The sequence below is a fragment of the Dryobates pubescens genome, chromosome 4 (genome assembly GCF_014839835.1).
Source record: "Dryobates pubescens isolate bDryPub1 chromosome 4, bDryPub1.pri, whole genome shotgun sequence".
NCBI lineage: Eukaryota > Metazoa > Chordata > Aves > Piciformes > Picidae > Dryobates > Dryobates pubescens.
Window position 1 is genome coordinate 31039618 of NC_071615.1, and position 25023 is coordinate 31064640.

A 25023-nucleotide genomic window follows, 5' to 3' on the forward strand; every position below is an offset into this window, starting at 1 on the left:
TCATGTCATCATTGTCACAGGACTGGGCTGGCATCTTTCACATGCTTCAGAGGCATGACATGCGTGAGTTCATAGTGATTCAAAACACAGTGTTTATCAGAGTCCCAGCTCATTCTCATACTTCATGATTGCTTTGCTTTTCCAGCTTAATAAGTACATTTTTTGCTGCTCAGGCAGATGCTGAGAATGATGTCGCTGAAAGCCATAAGAGGGTAGAAATTTCATAAGCAGACAGACATAGAACAGCACACCATGTTGTGTTAGGCTTGTCTCAACCTAAGAAAGGTTGGACTGAAACAGTCCAAACGTGGCCTGTGGAAAATCTTAATTTGTTGTGAATTTAGAGCACAGATTGATTACTCAGTTGTGGTGTTCTCAAGATTGAAGCAAAGAGTACTTTTTTTTTTTTTTCCTTTTCCAATTCTAAGTATTTCAAATAGGTATATTCCAAGTCCAGTGATCACTAGTTATGTTTTCACTGCCAGTGGAATTAAGCAGCAGTAAACAGATGTGGGCAGATTTTCCTTGTGCTACAGAATATCCTTAGTACAACTGGATTTCAGGAAACATATTTCTGTGAATGCTCAAAGGTTTTCTTTATATAATCTTTTAGTATATACTTCAGTAGCAGGAATCACTGACTTGCATATTTATATACAAGGCTGTCTACACAGCAAATAATTATAGTGTGGAAGTTGTCATTAATGTGTTGCCAATATGTATAATTAGGTGTTACCCATAAAACTGATTTTGTTCTCTGAACTTCCTGAAAGCTCAAATTATACAAAGTTTGGAGGGAAGAGGAGGGCTCAGAGTGTAGAAATAAATATTTTTTGAAAAACCCATTATATATGTTTGGGAAACCTAGGTAAATTAAAGATGTAGGAGAGGGAAAGTTTTATCAACACACACAAATGCATATTAATTCTGCTAAAGCAGACCAGGCTGGGGCATTTAAGCTCTTCAAAGGCTCTTGGGTCCATACTTATATATAGCAACTTCCATTCATGCTTAGCTTTCAACTCTGTGGACAGAGGAACATGGCGTGGTGATCCAGTTTTGATGTAAAAGATTACCACAACTTCCCTTTTATTATTTATGCCAGCAGCAAATCTAATCTCAAACACAGTTTCTACTTTTTTTTTATTTATTTATTTATTTCATACAGATTGTATGCAAAGATGTCTGCACAATTGGGAGGAAAGTTTTTAAAGTGGCAGCATCAGTTTTCATTTTGAAATGGTGTTTTTTAAGGGTCTTCATAGCTACTTAAATGGCAGCTCTTAAGGATCTTCACATGAAAGAGCTGCATCTATGACTTTTACATTCATAAACACCTTATTAGATTTAATAAATCCACTTAATCTTGTAAAGTAGAAAATAAATTCTTATTTGGATTATCGTTATTATTAACTTTCCAGATAGGCAAATAAGAGCAAAACCCACAACCCAACAAGTAATGGAGTTGGGGATAGAATGGATGAGTGCTTTAGTTTAAAGCTCATTAAGAGCTCTTAATCCACAAGGAATAAAGTCACTCCAGCAGGATAGTGCTCTGAAGTGGAATGCAGATTTTGTTCAAGCCAGGTGAAGCACAATGTCCAAAGCAAGCAGACTTCTTGTGTGGCTGGTTATTGCTCATTCTGCTTTGTCTGAATATGGGTGACTGCTCATTTCCCTGGCTTCCTTGAGTGTCTGCATTCCTCTCTGTTCTGCAGTATTTTTGTGCTTCCTTAGGTTTGTTCCACATCAAACTGAAGCACTTTTACACTGAATCATTTCTCTTCAGCATTTATGTTTATTTGCATATCCACACAGAGGAGGAGCTGTGGATGTTACCATGTAGCAGATACATGGATGTTTATGAATGATATTTTAGTTGAAGATATACCCTTTCAGTTTACATAAAACTATCAGGCCATATCTTGATTAAAAATTAAAAGTTGCACTGTTTTTAGCTGAGTTCCTCATATTTTGTTCAGTGTATCCCAGTGCTTTATTTCTCTTGGAAAAAAAGTCATATCCAGGATGGTTTCTAGCATGCTTTGCTACTTCAGTTTGACCTGGTTTAAACACTAGAAAACCTGGGTTTTTACAGGCTAGAAAACTGCTGAACACAGGAGACAGGCAGGATAGACAGACTAGGAACAGAAATGTCTAAACTATGTCTTTGCTTAGGAGCACAGAGGAATATACATGTGAAGTTTTGCACAGTATAATTTTTTGCTGAAAGTTTAAATTTCTTTCTGTGCTTGTTTGGAAACTTAAACAGGCTGTTTCCAGTGCTTTTTGTTCCAGGTAGTTGCCACACCCTACCCCATCCCTCTAAACTGTACCTAAACCCAAGAAAGACAGTGTAATTCCACTGTTAGCTATGTCAGTTGTAAACAACACTGGTCATCAATTAGATATTTTTCCTGCTATCATTTTGTCTTTTGGGTGTTTCTTTGATTTGTGCATAAATGTTACATAAATAATCATTACGAATAATTTAATTGGAGATGTCAGCAATTGCAGATGTCTCATACTAATCTGTGCACACATAGCTGCTTTGTAGTACTCTATATTGCAGCAATCTGTTTTGAATTTAACAAACTAGCTTGTTTGCATGAAGATATCTTAATAAACATTCAAAAGAAAGTACTAAAAACACAGGCAAGGAAAAAGCACAGATGCTATTTGTAGTAATCTGTGAATTACAGTCCTTGTAGTCCATTCCTTCTAACAGCTGTTTTTACTCCTGTAGAACTTAACTAAACAACCACCTCCCAGATCCACAGAAAACAATGGAAGTGGACCAGCCTCCCCACAGGTACGTTTCTTCTTTCACTGCCCTGTTGTCTTAAGTCACCACCTTCTTGCTGGAGTAGGGTTCACAAGTACTCACCTGTTTTGTTTGTGTGTAATCCTATTAGAGAGTATTAAGTGTTGTCACTGATGCTTGGATCTTTTTTTGTAGGGACAGGTTAGTAGAATGTGACAGAATGCTATTGAGGTGCATCTCATAGCTCACAGACCCAGTGTGAGATACGGAGTGTTCACCTCACTTTAAAAGCATCAGGCACATTGTGTGGCTAGAAAGCTAATTTGTAGCTCAAGGGAAATAACTACTAGGCTTTAAAAAGTTGTCGCCAGTGATCAAGGTGGAGGTCATCCCTTAATATGTTTCAGAAAATGTTTAGCTTGCTGGAGTTGGATTAGCAGTGCTTCCTAGCACATGGGTTCCAGCCATTATGATTATGATTATGGAGGCAGCACTGTGCTGTAAGGCTTTTCAATCACTTTTGTAGCACCAGCAGTACAGGAACCATAGCACTGAACCTTCTGGTTTGGTCTTTGAGGTCTTTTCCAACCTTACTGATTCTATGATTCTATAAGTACTGTAGCTGCATAAATCAATAATTGCATTTTGTGTGAAAATCATAAAGCCATTTTAAATAAAAGAAAAATAAGAAAAGTACTATCTAGGATGGTGTACTAGAGCTACCCATCATACAAGGACTTCTACAATAAATTTGTTCTCTTAATCATAGGAAAATACCTTTGTGTCTTTGAGATAAATGCAGCCTTCTGTTAGTACATCAAGAAGTGAGTCACACTATTTTTGGTTTTAATTTGGGACAACATTAAATGCAACTGTTAATTTTGGTTACATATTCTTCACTTTTTAAAGGTGTTGCACTGAAATACATCCTGTTACAAGCTTAAATTTGAGCTGTAGTTTGTTGGACTTCATTGCTGTCTGAAGTTGCCCTCATCTGGTAGTTGCACGCACAATTTTTCTGCACAAGGAGGTGCTTCTTCTAAGGGAGTGGTAGCTCTTTGGTGTCATGCATGTGTTCGGCAACAGTCATTTCTTTGCCTAGGTCAGGCTTGTTTCCTGGGCTTCAGGGTGTTTGCCTAAAAGCAGCACAGAAATAATTCCTTGCTTTAAATTATTGCAGCTGAGTGACACTCAGTCTTTCGCCCAGAGGCTTCAGCTCCGAGTTCCCTCCATGGAGTCTTTGTTTCGAAGTCCGGTGAAAGAGTCCCTGTTCCGCTCACCATCTAAGGAGTCACTGGTACGAACGTCTTCAAGAGACTCACTGAATCGACTGGACGTGGACGCAGCTGGTCCCACCTTCAATCCACCTTCTGACATTGAAAGTGAAACAGAAGAGCATTCAGGAAACGTGGACAGCCTCAGCAAAGAGCAGCTGCTGCAGCGACTGCGCAGGATGGAACGCAGTTTGGGCAACTATAGGGGAAAATACTCGGAGGTAGGCAATGTTGTGACAGACTCATCTGCAGGATAGGGGAAAAAGATGATGCTAACAGATAATGCAGTAGTGGATGATCTTTTTGTTTTCTTGTCTGGAGCAAAAGGATCAACTCACGGCTGAGGTGGAAGCTAAATTTATTGCTGTAAGTCTAGTTGGTTTTGGCCTAGATAGAAGCAAAGCTTCTCTGCTAATAAAATGTGGACATACTTTTCATCTTGTTTGTAAATAATTTCATGTATTCAGCAATAGAGATTAATGAGCACAAAGTAGGCCTGTGAAGATTTCTGCCCATAACAAGGGGTGGAGTTCAGTACAGGGGTAAGCACATGACAGCAAATCTACTTCTCTTCTGAAACTTGCTTTTGAAGTGCACAGTGTATATTCTATGCATGTGCAATAGGCAAGCATTTTGTTTTCAATAAATAAGTTCTATTTCTTATATTTTCTATGTATTCCCTGGGAGGAATTAGTTCAAGGACTATTTCTTTTGCTATTTTATTTTAGTAAAAACCAATGATAGAACAGTTTTACTACTTCTTTTCCAAATTGTTGGGCAAAGTCAAGCTTTCCAAGTAGTGATGCGGAATTTATTTGTTTATTTTTAAAGTATGTGTGTGTGCTGTATTTAAAACTCTTTTCTTTACTTTTTTTTTTTTTTTTTTAATATTTGCTGCCCTCATATACAAAAATTCCTGTGCAGACTTTTGACTACTAGTGTCAAAATCCCTGGAATCTACAATACATACCCAGCAATTACACTATTCAGCATATGCTTGAGAAGAGAGTTGTCTTTCATTAATTCAGTAATTGTCGTGTCCTTTATTCTCTTACAGACAGTATGATAAGATACATTTAAGTATATATTTATAGTGTTGATAAAATGAAAATTCTTCAGTTCATAGGTTTGTTTTAGTGGTGGGTTTTTTGGAGTTGTTTTGGGTTGGGTTTTTTTTTTAGTGTTATCTGCCCAGCGAGTCTTAATTTTGCAAGTCAGAAAGGCTTGTGGGGTTGTTTTTTTTTCCTTTTCTACTTTTGTGAGTTTCTTTAGTTTATTGTAAAGAATGCTGGATCTTGGAAGAAGTAGAATAGAATACATAGAATAAACCAGGTTGGAAGAGGCCTTCAAGATCATCACATCCAATCCAATATATGTAGTGACTACTTAGGATATAAACTTTTCTTCTCATTTAAAGTAGGGTACAAAGGTAGTGTCTCAAAACTATGGGAGAGGAACCATCCACAGTAGTTTTATTTTTCTTTTAAAGGAAAATTAAATATGACTAAAAACAGAAGTAAATTTGAGTTCTGAAAAATCCTATTTTATTTTACGTATGAATTTGGAGATGGATTTTGACTCAAAGATTTCTTGTTTTAGTGTTTTGGATTTGTGTTCCTTTAATTTTTGAGCAACTTGAAAGTTTATTATTCTAGTTCCAAGTACCATTATGCTACTTCAGCTTTGGACAGCTTAGGCAATTGTGATCAAATTTTTAATTACACCAAATTGTGCAGCTACTCATGAAGTCCTTTTGTCAGCTTACAAAGAGAAATATTGTCCACTTCCCATCTGTCTTTGCTGAGTATATGCAAAGTACAGGGGATGAGAACATTCAGTGTTACACAGACCTTTTGCTAGATTTGTAAGTATATTTTTTAATGCATACTCATTATAAAATTAATTGTTCTTAAGCTCCCTTACTCTTTGCTGTCTGGGGGGTAACTTTCTGATATAGTTGGGTTTTGACTCCCTGTATTGAAGCATAGCTGCTCTTAGAGGTCTTCTCTATGTGAATACTGAGTAACCTCATCATTTGTTGTGTTTTTAAGACATTGGAGATATTACGTAAATGGAGAAAGGAAAAATTTAAGTACATTTCTGTCAGCAGAGCTTAACTCAAGTGATGATTTTGAAAATGAAGATAGTGATACAACTAAGCAAATTATTTTGAGAGCTATAAGAGGATGCATTATCATCATTATACCCGATTTCTGTATTTTAGCTGGTGTCTGCTTATCAAGTTATCCAGCAGGAGAAGAAGAAGCTACAGGTAAGCAGAACTTTTATCTGCCCTGGATGCTTTTCTGAATCTTAAAATGTGGAGTACAGATTTAACTGTCAGTGCATTGTGTGTGTCGTTGTATAAGCAATACACTGTTTTCACATATACATGTTTGTGTGTGACAAAAGACACTTTCTTAGCTAGGATTTCTAAGGATGCCAAGTGAATAGTTGTTCTCAAAATAACTATGGTTTCTTTCATATTGCATCAGCTGAATTCAGCTTGCAGATTGCCAACCCCAAATTTGTGATAATACACATCAAGCTTAACTTGAAAGAAAAATACAAGTCATTAAATCTTCTTCTGAAATTCAATTCTGTGAATTTTATTTAGGTTTTATATATAAAGTTACATTTAATACCTGATGTTTATTCATGCTTTTTTTTAAGGGAATTCTGAGTCAAAGCCAGGATAAAGCATTTCGCAAAATTGGAGAACTGAGAGAGGTAATTTCCTTTATTGTGACTTTACATCACACATACATAGGGTCTTTCTCTGTCTAGCCCTTGATTCTTTTGTTCACAAAATATTTTCTGTTGCACTGCAGGTTTTTTTCTTTTGTTCATATGGGATTATTTCTCTGGCTTCTTTCTGCTGAAGCAGCTTATTGTCATATGTTGTAAGACAAAGCAGTTCCTTGTACTGACTGATCTGCTTTTCTCTTCATTCTGAGACAGGTAGAAATGTGTGTTGCTGTGTGTTGTTCTTGCAGTATTGTTTGGCCCAACAGTAGATGTTCCTTTGCAGTTTGGGACCCTAGAGCTGCTTTACAATATCTGAAGGAATCCTAGAAGAGGGCTGGAGAGGGACTTCTCATAGGGGTTTCTAGCAACAGGGCAAGGGGGAATGGTTTGAAGCTAAGGGAGAGTAGGTTTAGACTTGATTTTAGGAAGAGGTTCTTCAGTATGAGGATGGTGAGACTCTGGAATAGGTTGCCCAGGGAAGTTGTGGATGCTGCTTTCTTGGGGATGTCCAAGGCCAGGTTGGATGAGTCCTTGAGCATCCGAGTATAGTTGAGAGGCATGCCTGCCCATGGGATCTCTAAGGTCCTTTCCAACCTAAGCCATTTTATGATTCTTCTAGTATTGAGAAATACTAATGTTAGGCAAAGACATGTAACAGGCAATTTAAAAAAAAGATTTTAATGACTATTTTAAAAAAAAGGATAAGAAGCTATAATTAGTTTTATATTGATAATAAACATATTCAATTTAATTAAAAGGTCTACAGGTTATTGGGCAGAGGAAATTAAAAGGGCAGGGTCACAAAAGCTATATTGTCAAACCTTGGTGAAGCAGAATGTGAAGCTGAAGCTTTTTTACTGCTGGAAGAGCCAGTGCAGAATCAGGTTCAGGCACAGGTGTGGGAGGGCCTAACCTTGCTTGAAAGTTGGGTACCAGCTTGCTCAAAGCCATGGGCTTTCTCTGTGAATGCATTCCTTGGTTTTGGCATGTATCTTGCTGAGCAGCAGCAATGGGATAGAGTTGGCTAGACCTATCAGACCTTGGCAAGGTCCCACCTTTGCCTGAAGGCAGACTAATTCTATGCAGTTTTGTGTTTTGCCTGCAGACAGGGACCAGTGTCTCTCCTGAGGGTGAGAGACAGTGACTCAGCATCTGAACTGCCCCTGTGTGACTGGCCAGGCAGCCAGTTGTGTCCAAGGAGTTCACTGTGAGGAGGGAAGTTGCAGGGTTCTCTCTCCAGTACCTCAGGGTGTAATCTAGACAAGCAGGGTGTGAATTGTGTGTTTGGTTGAGATCTGCGCTTGCTTCTGCCCGAGCAACTGAAAAGAGTGGACCAGAGTGCTGGGTGTGCTGTGCTTATCTGAGCTGGAGCTTGTGCCTGGGCTGTCACCCTATCCTAAGCTAAACTGTCAGCCCTTAGGAGGAGAAAACCTGCAGCATGACTGACCCGTGGCTTGCCAGTAGTTATTTCCCAGTTCACTACAAGGTCAAATGAAAAGCTCTATGTTAAGTCTGTATGTCCCCATGTTCCACTAGGTTTAGTTTTCGAGCTTATAGGTACTTGGTAAAGTCTGGAAGACATATATATACCAGAGATAAAGCTTTTGATTGGGAAAAAGGGTTGGACTTCTGCATAGTTTTCTGCTTCTGCCATAGTCTTTATTTCAGGTATATTTGAGGAGAAAGTTCCTCACTGAGAGAGTTGTTAGCCATTGGAATGGGCTGCCCAGGAAGGCAGTGGAGTCACCGTCCCTGGAGGTGTTCAAGAGGGGATTGGACGTGGCACTTGGTGCCATGGTTTAGTCATGAGGTCTGTGGTGACAGGTTTCACTTGATGATCTTTGAGGTCTCTTCCAACCTTGGTGATTCTGTGATGTATTTATTGTTTTTCTAATTTATATATGTAAACATGTATATATATTTGGTATAAATCTTGTAGCTAAAAAATGTCTTCCAATCTAACACTGACATTCTTCTTTTATTAATTGAAAAACTTCAAAAATTAGGTTTTTTGGTATTTTGGAAGCCCAAGTGTTAGGTACCAAAGGCTTTATTCATTAGACTTTAAAGCATAACTGCAAGTGCAATGGTATATAGGCATTGTGGAAGCTAAAATGGTATAAAATAGATCAGTCTTTGAAGCAATAATTCATCAGAAATTAATTTTCAAAATTCATTCAAAATTCATACAGTCCATTTTGTCCATAAATATGTGGAATCAGACAAGTTTAGTTTAAGAGGGTCACCTGAAGCTAAGTCTCCTTTAAGGCCAAGTTGGCAGTGCAAAATAGTCCCTGGGAATCAATGCGTCTTTATCTTACCCTAGTTTTCTACTGTTAAGTGTAATTCCTCAACAGCAGTCTTCAAGCAGCCTTCAGTGCTTTCCCTCTCAGACAAGGATCAGGAGGCACTGCAGGATCCTAAAAGGATTATGTCTGCATTGGTTTCAGTAAATCTGTTTGGCACTTGTACTGAGCTGCTTTGTTTTGCTTGGAAGGAACTGCTTATAAAACTCGGAAGCACAAGGCAGAAATGTGATCAGTAGCTTTTGAGAACCTGAGACGGTGCAGGATTTAAAAGTGGATGTAGCTACTAGTGAAGAGACAGTTGCAGTTCTCCCCATGTTGCTTTCTAGGACTGTCTTGCCTGTTCTTGGCTGGACAGGCTCAGCTTATACCTCTTCTCAAAGCTGGTATGAGCTCAGCTATGGCACCAGGGATTTGCTGTTGGAGGTAAGGGAAAAGCAGCAAGAGAGCATAAAAACAAGAATCAGAGTCAGAGGAGAGCAATGCAGGAAGCTTCCAGTGCTCTGTGTTTTGTTTCTTGTTTGTTTTTTATTCTCTCTTTCTCTTTTCAGTCATTCTCTGTCTTTGCCTGCTAACAGAAGCTGCATATATGAGTGGCACTTGTTTTTATATGAGACATCTTTGCAGAATAATGGGCATAGAAGCATTCGTTTCCTGGGGAGATAAATATGATGTAGTAAATACATAAATAAAAGAAAAATGAAAATGCAAGTTTGGGAAATTATAGTGCATGCATGAAATGTGCATGGCTGTGATTCTTTCTGTAGGCTGCTAGATATGAATTAATGTTATCTTAAATACATTTGTTTTCTATTAGAACATCAATTATTTAAAGACATTAAAATAGTGAAACTTTAAAAGCATAGTAAGACTATAAGACACCTCCCTAAGGCATTATTTTTTAAGGTTACATAGATCCTACTAATGCATTTAGGCAACATCTGCAAGTTTCTAAAGGTATTTAGTTGATTAAATAGTAATAGCAAATAAAGCTACATAGTTAAATTCTTTGACATCTGACTTTCTCATATAAGGCATGTTTATAGAATAGAGAGTCTCAAATTTCTGCTCTTAGAAATGGCATTTGTCATGTTAGAATGCTAGCATATTGGATGAGCATAAAATAAACTTACATTTCTGCTATTTATGTTGACCTATCTGGTGGTTAAATGAAGAATCTAGTTTACCAATGTGCAGTCTTCCTACTTCTGGGAGAAATGTGTGCATGGAAAACAGTTTTTAGGAGCAGGCTTGAAGTGATCTCTCCACAAACTTAAGAAGAAAGAATGTTTGATAATTTTGTATCAAATCTAGACTGTTGCTATTCTAATGCTGATGTTATGGGATGTTCTTATGTGGAATGTTGTACAGGAAAAGAAGTATCTACTTGATGATTGTGTTCTGGGGTCACAACTGCAAAAGAAGTGTTTTTAGTAGTATTTTGTAATATTTTGATAAGCCTTTTAAATTTACATTTTGGTTTATATTTGAGATGCTTTTATTTATGATTCTCAGGAACTCCAAATGGATCAACAAGCTAAGAAACATCTCCAAGAGGAATTTGATGCTTCCTTAGAAGAAAAAGATCAACTTATTAGTGTCCTGCAGACTCAGGTAAGATACCTTGCCCAGCAGATTTCTTTAAAGCTGTTTTTCCTACTGCCTTGTATTTTCTTTCTGTCTTTCTTTCATGATCTATTTCATAGTATTACAGTATATTGGAGGTTGGAAGGGACCTCCAGAGATCATCGGGTCCACCCCCGCTGCCAAAGCAGGATCACTTAGGGTGGTCTGCACAGGAATGCATCCAGGTGGGTTTTGAAAGCCTCCAGAGAAGGAGACTCCACATCCTCCCTGGGCAGCCTGTTCCAGTGCTCCATCACCCTCACTGTAAAGAAGTTTCTTATGTTGAGGTGAAATCTTCTGTTTTCAAGTTTGAACCTGTTGTTTCTTGTCTTATTACTGTGCACCACTGAAAAGAACTTGGTCCCCTCCACTTGACACCCACCCCACAGATATTTATACACATTGATGAGATCCCCTCTAAGTCTTCTCAAAGACTACATAGCCCCAGAGATCTCAGTCTCTCTTCATAGGGGAGGTGCTCAAGTCTCCTAATTATCCTCATGGCTCTCCATTGGATTCTCTCTGGCAGTTCTCTGTCTTTCTTGAACTGGGGAACCCAAAACTGGATGCAGTATTCCAAGTGTGGTCTCACCAGGGCAGAGTAGAGAGGTAGAACTTCCCTAGACCTGCTGGACACACCCTTCTTGATGCATCCCAGGATACCACTGGCTTTTCTGGCCTCAACGGCACATTGCTGTCCCATGGAGAACTTGCTGTCCACCAGCAAAGTCTTTTTCTGTGGTGCTGCTTTCCATCAGGGCAGCCCCTAACCTGTACTGTTGCTTGTTGTTATTCCTCCCCAGATGTAGGTCCCTTCACTTGTCCTTATTAAACTTCATGAGGTTTGCCTGCACCCAAGTCTCCTGTCCAGGTCACTTTGGATGGCTACACAGCCTGATGGGGTGTCAGCCCTGCCTCCCCCCCCCCCCCCCCCCAGTTTTGTATCATCAGCAAACTTGTTGAGGGTACTCTCAATCTCCTCATCCAGGTCACTGATAAAGATATTGAACAAAACTGCACCCAATACTGACCCCTGGGGAACACCACTGGCCACAGGCCTCCAAGTTGATTCTGTCCCACTGATGATGACCCTTTGAACTCTATTAAAAATGCTGTGGTGTTGCAAGGCTTCCTGAGGATTTGAAATTAGAGAAGAGTAGATTTAGCCTGGATGTTAGGAAGAAGTTCTTTCCAGTGAGAGTGGTTGAGCACTGGAACAGGTTGTCCAGAAAGGTGGTTGAGGCCCCATCCCTGGAGATATTCAAGGTGAGGTTTGACAGGGCTCTGGGCGACTTGTTCTAGTTGAGGGTGTCCCTGCTCACTGCAGGGAAGTTAGACTAGATGGTCTTTAAAGGTCCCTTCCAACCTGGGTGATTCTATGATTCTGTGATGTATAATTATCAAGAAGTAAAGTGCATCTGCGGTAGAGGACACCTTTGTAAAATACTCCTTTGTAAAATCTCACTCCTGTAAAATATAATTGTTTGATATGTGCTTAAATGTCTTTGTAATGTCTCTGTTAGTAAGAACATAACAGAGCAGATGTTTAAACTAAAATTGCTATGGAAAAAATGATGTGATTTGCTTAATTGGTCTTTCTTTCTCCACTCATAATGATATGACTTTTGTTAATTGGAAGCATCATTCTGATCTTAAAAAATGCTGGAAGATTCAGACAGATTTTTCCATTCTCTGATACCAATTTTATTTGATTCTCGTTTTGAAGATGAAAACATGATCTACTTAGAATCCTTAGGGTTTTTGTTTTTTTTTAACAAAACGTCCCATTTTGTTTAGGTATCACTGCTGAAACAGAGGTTACAGAATGGTCAGATAGGCACCGAATTGCCTGATCCGAATACCCAATCGGAACTGCAAGTTCAGAATCCCCCAAAAGAGATCAGTGCAGAAAACCCTGTGGAACCAGGAAGCAATGGTAGGTGGTGTAACTTTTTCAAGGTGTCATGGATTTTAGGGAATAAGCCTGCTGTTACTTGTGATGGAGTAAAAATACTTCAGGGCTGAACATGTTATAGGGAGGATGTCTTTTCTAGAAGGAGATGGTTGCTTTGAAAACAGCATGGCAGCTAGAGGACAAGGTAACCCTTCTAAGATAAAAAATTTTCATAAGAATACAATCTGAATCATCTAGACTTTGTTAGTTATGAAGATAGCAATTACTGCTTTTGCTGTTAGAGGTTGTTAGTATCCCTACCTAATATGGTTAAGAAATTCTGTACCCCATAAGCAGGAACCTATCCCTAGAGTTCAGAGAGGAGACGACATGTCAGCTATGTCTTTTTTTTCTTAGGAAAAAGTAAAAACAAAGATCAATTTTGGTATTCATGCTGTTGAGTAATCTTAAGTGTTCTCCACATTAGGACATTGAGTTATGGGGACACCCAGTGCTGTGTATGTTTGATTACTAAGCAAGGGACACATTTATAATGCTGATATGTAATGAATGTGCCATTCATTGGTATCTTTCATAGGGTTCAGAGAGAGGTGAGCATGCACCTTGAAATTATATTTGTTCAGTGTCTGCCACAATTTTTGTGTTAGGATGGCATGAAGGATTGCATCATAGGTTTTCTTATCCAGTGTTGTCTTTCATAGTGCTTAGGACGTAACCTAAATATTCAGTCCCTAAGAATCAGAATTCAAGATGTTTCTTATGCTGGAGTCTGCTTCTGGGCTATAGTGTGTAAGGTTATGGCTGAGTACACTTACAATCTTCATAGCATCAGAGCAGAACACACAGTAAAGTATTACCCAGAGAGGGTAAAGTTAGGAGTACAGCTCAGAAAGAGCTATATATTCCTGCTGAATATAGTATTGCCAACCTGGGTATTTTGGAGTTACCATCATATTCAGCCCTGGGAAAGCAGGAATCTGTGTGCTTGGCACTTCAGAGATGCAAATTGCCTTGCTTTTGTGATTTTTCTTTTTTTCCCCTGCCATGAGTATTCAGCTAGTAGCAGTAGACATGATGACTTCTTAATTGCATAGAAAACCTTGGTGAATAATAGGTTGGTTATGAAGCTCATGTAGTAAACATGGTTTTGCAAATTAATTTGGAGTAAAAGCTGGTATTTACTATTCTTTGTGTAGCAGCACATTTCTGGCAGTTGTAGTAGTCACTATGAAGTTTTTGCAGACTTTGCATAACTTTAGAGATCTGTGGGACACCCGTAATGTGAAAGATGAATGTTGAGCTACATTTTGGAAGTGGTGGGCATACAATAATGTTGGTATTGCTGTCTTGTAGAGGGCAATGAAGATTCTGTTAAAACACTGGAAACTCTTACTCAGAGGGTGAAGCGCCAAGAGAACTTGCTACAACGTTGTAAGGAGATGATTCGGTCACATAAGGAGCGCTGCGCCCAGTTAACCAACGAGAAAGAGGCACTTCAAGAACAGTTAGAGGAGAGGCTTCAAGAACTGGAAAAAATGAAGGTATGGAAAATCCTCTGAAATTCAGCAGTTACTACTAAAACACAAGAACTCAGATATTTCCAAAATTTGTTAGTAGGACAAGCCATTAAACTGTGCCTTTATTTTTTTTTTGAGTTAGATGTAGAAAACTCACTTGGAAATGAACACACAGAGCAGTTACTCAAAAACCTGTAAAGATGGAAACCTTGGATATGAAACTTTACTGTAAAAATAACCATCAAAACATTATCAGAGATGAAGTAGCTGTGGGAAGCAGGGGTGACAAAAAAAAATGCTCTAGCACAGACGAATGAGATGAAGTGATCAAACCTTTAAGACCTAGTGGAAGAGGCAGCAGTTACATAGATGAACAGAGAAAGGCAGGACAGTGAGGAACACAGTACAGTGAAGGTAATGTAACTGCAGTCCCAAAGCCACATTAATATTTTGCTCAGTTTGCCTTTTAAGGTCATTAATACCAAGTGTGGACTAAAGGTTAAGTAGCTGATAGTAATGGGAACATGAAAATATCACAAGTGTAACTGTACTCAACTTCAGTTCTAGTGACCACCTTCTTTGTCTTGGTCTCAAAACACCAGCCTGATTCGAAAGAGTGCTGAAACACTGTTTTGAGGATGTTTCCCAGCGCAAGGCCTGTAATGAGCAACTATGTTGCATTGCTGAAATCCTTTTGTAAGCAGAGATGCAGGCAGTAGAACAGGTACCCCAAGAGGATTCTTGCCTGTTTTACTGTAGCAATTTTGACATCCATGCAGGAATGTCAAAGCAAAGCCTTCAGATACCTAATTATTATGGAAGGCATGAGGCAGCCTTGCATTGGGATGTATAAAGCTAATTTAAAGCTGCCTACTTAAATTTCTCTGCATTCTGTTCTATGTTCTTCCTCCAAGGCACAGTGTAGGGTAAGAGCCAAACATAGGCTGTTTGTCAGGAGAAAGTATTTTCTCTACAGGCGGCAGTGCTTTTAACTTGTAGTTGGTGTCTTTGTTTTAGGACCTTCACATGGCTGAGAAGACTAAACTGATCACGCAGTTGCGTGATGCGAAGAATTTGATTGAGCAGCTGGAGCAAGACAAGGTAAAAAAAAAATTATTTTCTTTAAACTCTAATTTTCAGAAGATTGTTTAAAACTCAGTTTGGCTTCTTGGAATTAGAAGCTATTCTTAGTCCTCCTGTGTGTTTTGATTTATGTTTTAACAAGCAAATAATTTAAGCTACCTGAGAATTTTATTGTATAGATGATTTAGGGTATTTGTCTGTTAGGTTATAGAATCGTAGAGTGGTTTGGGTTGGAAGGGACCTCCAAAGGTCATGTAGTCCAACCCCCTCAACTATATCAGGTTGCCCAGAGCCTTGCCTAGCCTCACCTTGAATAAGAGAGAGAAGTAAGGTTAAACTTAATAATGCAAGATCATGTTATCTAGGACAGAGCAATTATGCTGAAGAGACTTCACAATGCCAGCTTAGAAAAATGAAATGAGAATTAAAAGCAACAACAACAAAACCCAACCAAAAAACCCCACAGCAAACAAAAAACCCTCAAGCACTAAGGAAGATGAGATACAATGTAAATTAATTTTGTAAATGACCAATGAAAGAAAAGTAATTGTAGTTTCTTAAAAATATGAAGAATTCCTCAGTATTTTGTTCCTTAAAGTATTTGGCTGTTTTATCACAGTCTTGGTATGTTGTCCTGGGTCAACACAACCCACTCTCACAGGCCCTCCCACACAGACAGGAGGGAAGGTACCTCAAAAAAACCTCACCTCTGGGTAGAGATGGAATAACTTCTGATGTTGTAATGAGCAAGAGGACATAACACTCATTATATGTGCTTGTTCTCTAAGGAGGAGCTTGCACACTGTGTTGCTTTTAGTTTCAGTTTATTCACAGAATGCGTATTTCAAAGAAATGTATCTATACCAGGGGAAGAACATTTTCTGATGGCCCTTAGTTGTCTGGAAGAGTTCTTTCCACCACTGGATAAATTTTGGCTACTCTTCAAAATAATCTTTGTTCTTACCTTCTTTTTGTTAGCATTTTCTGTTTTCTGACATAGAAAAATGCCACCATCTCTGGTCTTGTAGTGATAGACTAAGTTTTATTCCTGACAAGGCTTGTGTCCTGGTCTGAAATTGTTTCAGCTATAATCTAGTGCAGCGACCTGCACTAGATTTTAAGGTCCTGCTCTGGCAGCGGGGTTGGACTCCATCTCCAGAGGTCCCTTCCACCTCCTGACATCCTGTGATCCTATATGTTTTATTTATTTGCTAGCTTTTTATCACAAGGACCTTTTCCATAGGGTATGGTAATTGCAGAGACAAAGCGACAGATGCACGAAACATTGGAAATGAAGGAGGAGGAGATAGCCCAATTGCGTGCTCGGATCAAACAAGTCACTACAAAAGGCGAGGAATTAAAGGAACAGAAAGAAAAATCTGACAAAGCTGGTAAGAAATTCTGGAGATTATTAGTTTCCACATCTAAACATGAGAAACCTTCAGTGTGGTCTTTTTGTGCTCCTTCATCAGTTGTTTGGAAAAAAGTACTAAGAGATGCTCTTTTTCCTGATGTTCTACATACCACCCCTGCTAGTGTCATTACTAACTTCACTTCAAGCCAGCAGAGTTGAGGGCTGTTTCTGATTTGTTTCTGCTATCAGTACAAATGGAGTTAGGGAGCAGACTGCTGAAGGGCAGCTGTACTTTCCTGCTTGTAGGAGAAAAGGCTGACAGTTTTGTGCTGGTATAATTTCAGTAGGGAAAATTACACCTAACTATGAATTATCATTATAATGTCACCAGTGTCTTATGTAGAAAACATAGCAGGGAGTGAGTGTGTAAGAGCTTGAGAAGACTTAGAAACAAGAAGATATCTTACAACCATTATAATTTTCTTTCAGTAATGTTAGTGAAAGTACTTCTGACTTCAGTGAATCAGCAGTGACACTTTTGCTTCAGGCTTGGAACCTGGTTATGTAACTGTTACACACTGTAGCCTGCTTTTGACAGAAATTAGGTAATGTTAACTGTTCACTCTTCTGGCAGAAGCCCAGATGTGGTTAGTTCATATAGAACATTATACGTGTTTTCTTTCTCTAAAAAGCAACGAGAAGTTCAAACAATACAGTTCATTGGGATTTATTTTAAACCTACATAGATTTAAATCAGAACTTTTAAAAGATGAGTTTGGGTAGATAATTCTGCTGTAATACAGAAAAGCAGGTTCAACATCCGTTTTCTGAAAGTAAGAAACATATTGATTAGCTGTCCTTTTCCCCTGCCCTTTCAGGTTGCATGCATCTTTAGTACTGGAAAATCATATTTGAGAAGTGAGTCAGTCCTGCTACAGTTAGATTTTATTCAGTACTTGGAGACTAGGAAGTTTTTCTTCATGATTAATTAAAAAAGGAAAAATGAAGGATTTTTAGTAGTTCTGTAGGTAGGAAGTTATTGCCGTAGTTATTTGAAACACAGTGGGGTTTTAAGTGGTAGAAACCTCTTCATTATGAACTAATACCTACCTGCTCTGGCTTATACAGTAATTTCCTCAGGTTTGCATTGCCAGAAGCTGAAAATGGGTTAGAGTTGATGCTCTGAATGCCTGGCAGCCTGGCAAACTTAACTATTGTAGTGAGAAGTCATTTCACTTCTGAAAAATGTGTTAAGTATGCTGCACTTTCCTAGGGGGAGATTTTAGGCCTCTGTTAATACTTATATATGCATGCTTAGAACCCTTAGAAAATCAATTATTACTCCTTCTAATACAGATGAAATATAAGATGGCCTTTATGAGGTTTTTCTATTACTTCCTTGGCTTTATGCATTCCAAAATGTAGTTCAGTACAGTTGAACTAAATTGTCCAGTCATTTGAGAAACCCACCGTTAATATCAAGAAAGCCTGAAATTGCTTCTGGGTCGCAACCTTTGAGTTGTACCAGTTTAAAGAATTTGGCAATTCCATGTATTTGAGGTCAACATGTCTAACATTCTCCTTCTTGGACAGTTAATGCAAGATAACTTTAAAATTCTAGACTTCTGTGTCATGATTTAGTGAAGAATTGTCTTTGTGGAATATATATGTGATATGTTGTGGTGGGTTGAAAATTCCCCCCAACATTAAATTGCCAGACCAGCTCAGTTGGAAGCAAATGAAGCTATATTTACAAGCAAAACTACAATCTACAATGAAATGCAATGGATATGTGCAAAATATACAATATTTACAGTTATTTGCAATTTATAAACAGTACAAGAACCCTCCTGGCCAGAACCAGGGGGCTAATAATAGTTTCCCCTTCCCTGCTTCCCTCCCCCCCCGAACCCTGTATGTGGTAGAGGAGAGAAAGAGGAGAAAATTGGTTAGATACTCAACCACAACAAAGAACACAGCCAAGGTCAGCCAAGCCAAGCAGAAGCCAGAGCTAGTATCTGCTAGAGCAAAGAAGCCGAAAAGAGAAAGAAAGTTGGTCTAAACCGACTTAGTTAGTAGTCTACCCAATGCGATAGTTTAGAACTTATTTTCCTTTTTACATTCAGTGGTGATTTATTTATATTCTACCATTTTCTGTTCAAGATCTGTGGAAAATTTTCAAGGCACAGCCTGAAACTACCACATACATTTTGGGATTTACTATCACACTGCTATGTTGTAGGCAAAATGTGGTTTATTATTCAACTTCATTTTTTTAACTTGCCTAGTGTTATGTGTCTGGCTTTTTTCTTTGTAATTCAGTGCCTTCAGTGAAATGCTCCAGTGTTTGATTTAATAATGCATTTTTGTGTACTGAAATCGTGAAAAGATATGTATGCTTATTTTATGTTGTGTAATACTTGGTCTCCCCAGTTGAAGTTCATTTTTTTTGTAGTTAGAGGTATGTTATGTTGAAATCTCACAGAGCATCTTGTTTTTGTGCATCCACACATGCCAATAAGTGAATCATGGTGCCTTTCCCAAGCCTTGTATGAACAGGACTGGGGTAAGGGCTCTTTTTTCTTACATCACACATTGGGTGCTTGAACTGGAGTCTAAAATGTAAATTCTGTGCTTCTCAGGCAGTTTTACTTGAAGTAAGTACAGCAGATTTTTTTAATACTTTGCATTGTACATTGATTCTTCACATTTTCATTCAGAAAAGCTGTTTAGTATGTAAATGTACTGGTAAACTGAAGTTCATTTCCCTGACACTACTCAATATAAGTCTTGACTTCTCAGGATGCAAATTATTGACTTATTTATATTCTGTACAGTAAGCAGAAAACAGTTGTTACAAAGCAAATTAGTTTTGCTTTACTTTGCCATTCTCTGTGGGCAACATTTCTTTTACAAGCTTAATTAAGGTGCATTTTGCACCTTTCTACAGAGAAACAAAAAGCTTGGAGTGTGCATTTAAAATCCTGCTTAAAGACACAAATCGGCTGTAGGAAATTAATTCAACCTTTGTTCCTCGAGCTTTTGACAAGATGCCTGCTTTCAGCCTTCAGCAAGAAAATGTGAAAATCCCTCCTTTGCCATCCTATTTGGTGCTTTCCTCATGATTTTCAGCAGTAGATGGCACTGCAGTTGAAGATACCAGATGCAGCACTGGGAGAGTAAGGAAGAACTCACAGCATGGACTGGTGTTACACTGGGTAGAAGAGGCAAGGAAAAGGAAACTCAGACTGCTGCTTTGGAGCATGTGTAAAAGCGGGATCTATGAGAAAGATGCAGGGCCTGTTGTGACAGAACAGGGGGTGATGACTGTAAACTAAAAGAGACGAGGTTTAGGCTAAATACAGGGAAGAAAGATTTTGCACTGAACATGGTGAAACACTGACAGAGGTTGCCCAGACAGGTGGTAGATCTGCCATCCCTGGAAACCCTGGAGGCCAGACTGGACAGGACTCTGAGTAAACTGGTGTAGTTTGAAGATGTACCAGCTCACTGCAGGGGGTTTGGACTAAAGGACCTTTAGGTCTCTTCAAGCCCAACCCATTCTATGATTAAAGCAGTCAGCTCTCTAGCACATTTTATAAAAATCAATTTTGTAGCCTTGCACTTCTTCAACATTGATCAGACAAATTTCTGGATTACTTGGTTTGGTCATGTCATTGAGATTTTGCACACGTTGTTTCTGATTTGCCACTGTGCTTTTGTAGACTTGCCTTGACCAGTGTCTTGCTAAAAAGACCTTTGCTGAACAGTAGCTCTGCTGGTTGGGGTAGAGCACAGGCAGTGTCTTTACTCTCTACATTGAGAATAGATGTATTTGGATAAAAAAGTGGACTTTACTCAATACTTTTATCCACAGTAGAAGTAAAATTTCCCACAGATTAAAAATAATAACAATAATTCAGGCCATGTTATGTCTACTGAATGATAGTTTAACCCTCTGCTGGTCTGAAACTCAGCTGTGTCATGCCACACTAGAGCTGACTACTTTGAATGTGCAATCTGCTCTAAGTGAACTTGCTCTGGCAGGAGTGTTGGACTGAATAATCTGCAAAGGTCACTTCCAATCCCTCTCATTCTGTGATTTTTATTTTTTTTTTAATTAAAACATTTTGTTTTGCTTCAAGTGCTAGAAGTGCCTGAGATGCATAGAATTTACCTTTTAGAGAGCTAAGTGTTTCTGTGAAGTGTTGCTTCTTTGTGCTTTCATGCCCCCTGGCATTTTATCCATCAGCTTTCTATTAGCATCCTGCTTGCAGTTCCAGTGATGCAGCTGTCACACCGCATGTTGCTCAGCTCTTACCTATCAGTAGTCAATCCTAGTGTGAACCTGGATCTTCTTTTCAGTGGATTTGTGGGCTGCAGCAAATGCATTCTCTTTTCTTTAGCAGAAGTAACAGGTTTCTCAAATAGAAATAAATGTGGCTCAGAGCAAGAATCAGAAAAGATGCCTGGAAAAGCGAAATAACTTCATCTTTTACTTGCAGGCTTTATATTCAAGGTATACTTTGTGAAGGTGTGTAGGCTTGTTTTGTTGGTTTTTTGGGTTTTTTGTTTTTCCCCAAAAGCAATGTATGATGCTGAAATACTGAAGGACTTGGCCATTTTTGCTGGCTGTGTGTGCTTTTGTTAGAGCTGAGAGAAGCATCAGGGAGGTTGGTGCCATTCTCCAAATGACTTTGTGCCGGCTGTGTTCATAACCAAGTGGTACCCAGGGTGGCAAGAGGGGAGGAATAGAGTTCTGCAGATCTCAGATGGCAAACTCCTTGATGGGAACTGTGAAGAACTGTGCTTGGAAAGAAAGGAGCTATAAGCCTCCTGCATGCTTGCATTATGTTTTAGACTGCTTTGCTCTTTGAAATAATTGATAGTGCTCCTACTTTCTTGTAATGAGTTAAAGTATTTATTGTTTAAGTAGAACAAGGAGTGAAAAAGTGGATACAGTGATGTGTTTTGATATTGGCAATGTCAATAGCAACCCTGTTTGGTGCTAAAATACAGTTGGTGCTTTCAGTAGTCAAGGACAGGCTTCTTCAGGAAACAAGAATATTGTGGAAATGGTCAGAATTTGGGTGAATGCAGGTTTTTGGAATTAAGGCGTTTGGAAACGTATTTGCATCATTGCCTCAAAAATACAGATTGTGATTTAAAGTTTGTGTTTAAATGCTATCAGAAGATGTGCAATGGAAATTATTCACTCATCAAACACATGACCAAATGCTGTTAAAGATAGCTTCAAAAACATCCAACTAGTATGAGAATTGCTGTCAATGCCTACGAAATAATGGTGAGTCAAGGCAACAAGAGATGGATGCATTCGTTGTGATTTTCTTCTTGCAACAGAACTAAGTGGAAGAAATCTTAGCATACTAAATAACATGTTAAAAGTAATTTTGTTTTGTCTGCTCCCAGTATAGTTTTCAAGTAGTCCAGGATATAATAGAATAATTTAATTCCAGAGGTTTTATGCTCAAATAAATTATGGTCATTATGGTCAAATAAATATGGTCATGGAAATTGGCATTATGATTGAGTTTTACACGGGTGTTTTTCACAAAGTCCTTTTATGCAAAAAAAAAAATAATCACAGTATAATAGACTATTCTGAGACTGAATATTCCTTTGATTTACAGCAGGGGTTTTTCACATTCATGATATGCTCTGGAAGAGATTTCCCTAGCAGTGATCAAATTCTAATGTTGTGTAATTTTTTGTAGATTCTGCCATCAGTTTCAGTGAGAAACTCAGATGTTGGTATGGAATAATAACAACAATAATAATAACAACTCACAACACAGGATTGTTTTACTTTTTAAATTTAATAGTCATCTATGGATAATCTTAGAATACTTCTCAGGAAAAAAGCTGTGGCATCATTGCTTCTCATTTGAAATGTTCTTGCATCGTGTGCAAATGTAAATACGTTTCTTCACTGCCACCTGAATTTTCTTGTGGAACATCTTATAGATGTTCAAGTTTTCTAGGAGCAGATCTTAGTATTTTTTCTTGTATTTTATTTGTGAAGTTTAGAAGCAAAGGACAGTCTTCAGAAGACACAAGCATTTCTTCATGCAGATTTTTATTTTGTTTTTTTAAAAAGTTGTTCAGCACATATGGCCAGAAGAGGAGCCATAGTTCTTTTATGTGGTTTATGTATTTTAGAGAGATTTTAGGAGGGGGAAAATGGAAGCTAAAGAATGTGTTGAAAGACATTCACAGTTATTTGTCAGTTCTTTTTCTTTTCTAAATAATAAACCCATGTGACTTCTTCATGGATTTCTAAGTTCATTCCTCTGTTACTTGTTTAATTTACAGTTTCTGAGAATTGTGTTGTTGTATCAAGGGACATAAATATTTCATGACTGTCATATACTTTTCTTTTCTTTACAGCTTTTGAAGAGCTTGAGAGGGCTCTGAGTATGGCCCAAAAGACAGAGGAAGCCCGGAAAAAACTGCAGGTAGAAATGGATGAAAAAATCAAGGCAGTAGAAAAGGCAAGTGAGGAAGAGAGGGTAAACCTTCAACGGGAGTTAACCAGAGTGAAACAGGAGGTGGTTGAGATTATGAAGGTAAAAGCTGAAACTCATCCTGTGTTGTTGGCTTTTAATCTAATAACAGAACTATAGGTGTAAAATATATTTGTATACCATAACTTTGTTATCAAGTTTTTGCTATTTCATAATATCTATAAAAAATAATTTACTTGAAAAATTTTAAGATTTACTTAAGACAACATAGAAACCTCCATATATATTTTTTTTTCCTCTAACAGTTTAAAACCAGTACATTAGAGGTGTGTAAAAATGAGCAGTACTGCTCTGTTTCACAATATTTAAGAAAATTATTTACTAGAAGTTTACTTGAGACTTTAAAGGAAGCCAAGAAGAAATTAATTACAGTCAACTCCCACATCTCTGCAGGATTTTGGGGTTTAATGCTAAATACTTCTAATGATTATCCTAGGCTAGTGTGTGTAAATGTTTAAGAACTTGTTGCCAAACTGTTTGCTAGTTAAGAATTGCTAAAATTTGCTTCATTTGCCTTATTTAAGAAGCAATTGCAGGATTAATTCATGTGCCTTTCAAAGCTGTGAATTTCCATGCCTTTATATTGCAGTTCTGATGTTGACATTTGTTCATATTGCTAATTTTTCTAAAAGAATGCACTGATGCTTTAGGAGGAGGAGAAACTTAAATTACATTATTCTGAAATAAAACACATACGTAGGTTGCAGATGGCTGTCACCACTTGACTTTGTGGCTCATGAAATAAGATTACAGGGAAAGCTACAGACAGAAGTTCCTCTTGCAGTTTATTATCACATCTGAACTGAAATGGAAATCATTTAAGTTCACCTTGGTAGAAGAGTTTTCTATTGGCAGGGCTGTGGAAGACTTGAGAAGGAAGATGGATAGTTTCAAGCTTGAAAATAAGAACCATAAGTCCTTAACATTGTTAGTTATTTAGAGGAAATAAAGAGATGTTCTGCTTTCCTCTCTTTGGTATGCTGCTTTTCTTGTTAAGAAATAATACTAAAAGTTTTGTTATTTAGTATTTTGAAATAATTTTTTTTTTCTGACTTTGTTTCACAGAAATCTTCAGAGGAGCGTGTGGCTGAACTAGAAAAATTCCATAAAAAAGAAATGGCTACAAAAGATCTGGAGCTCAAGGAGAAATTGCAGGCCCAAGAAAAGGAATTCCAGGAGAAGCTGAGGGCAGCTCTTGTAAGTATCCCTAAAATATGTAGGGATTTCACACAATTCCCCATTAGCAACGGAATCAAGTGAGGACATACCATTATTTCTCTGAATTATTTGTGGTAAACCAACCAAGATGAAAGGCTGGATTACATTCTCTGTTTCATACAAAGAGAAGTAGATGACCAGTGGTTCTGAAGAAAATAGAAGTGGTTTAGAACAATTTTGTTTTCACAAGTGAAATACAGACTGTGTGTGTAGAGAAAATGCAGGCTGTCAGTGTATGACTCCTATTAATGGGTTTGTAAATATCCTATTGTACTCTTTTTGAAAGTATGATAACTGTATTGGGTTTAATCTTAATTTTTGATGCAGGAAAAAAATCAGAGTGAGTGTTTAAAAACCCTTCAAGAAAAAGAGCAGCAAGAATCCCTAGCCTTAGAAGAATTAGAGCTGCAGAAGAAAGCAATACAGTCAGAGTGTGACAAGAAAGTTGAGAAGATGCAGGAAGAAGTAGAAACTTTCAGAACTGTGAGTAAATATTCCAATAGGGTAAATGTTTGGCATTGCCTTCAGTATGTATTTACCTATGACAGGTTTACAGATTTCCAGTGGTTGGGTGGTTTTAATTTCACAATGCTTCTTGTAGTTACAGAAATTTAATGTCTTGCTGTGATATGCTGCAACTTCTAGTTTTGGATGGTGAAAGGTAGAAATACAT

At 38.1% G+C, this 25023-nt stretch overlaps 1 protein-coding gene across 1 annotated transcript in view; it reads left to right on the forward strand.

Moving 5' to 3' along the window:
* The window catches only part of GOLGA4 (golgin A4), a 57625-nt gene that overhangs the window by 11406 nt on the left and 21196 nt on the right, over positions 1 to 25023 (forward strand). Inside the window, exons 4-15 of the mRNA XM_054161021.1 lie at positions 2747 to 2812; positions 3945 to 4259; positions 6263 to 6310; positions 6712 to 6768; positions 10608 to 10706; positions 12516 to 12654; positions 13987 to 14174; positions 15168 to 15251; positions 16477 to 16624; positions 22996 to 23174; positions 24198 to 24329; positions 24678 to 24833. Coding sequence (XP_054016996.1) covers positions 2747 to 2812; positions 3945 to 4259; positions 6263 to 6310; positions 6712 to 6768; positions 10608 to 10706; positions 12516 to 12654; positions 13987 to 14174; positions 15168 to 15251; positions 16477 to 16624; positions 22996 to 23174; positions 24198 to 24329; positions 24678 to 24833 — 1611 coding nt within the window. The remainder of the gene's footprint in view (positions 1 to 2746; positions 2813 to 3944; positions 4260 to 6262; positions 6311 to 6711; positions 6769 to 10607; positions 10707 to 12515; positions 12655 to 13986; positions 14175 to 15167; positions 15252 to 16476; positions 16625 to 22995; positions 23175 to 24197; positions 24330 to 24677; positions 24834 to 25023) is intronic.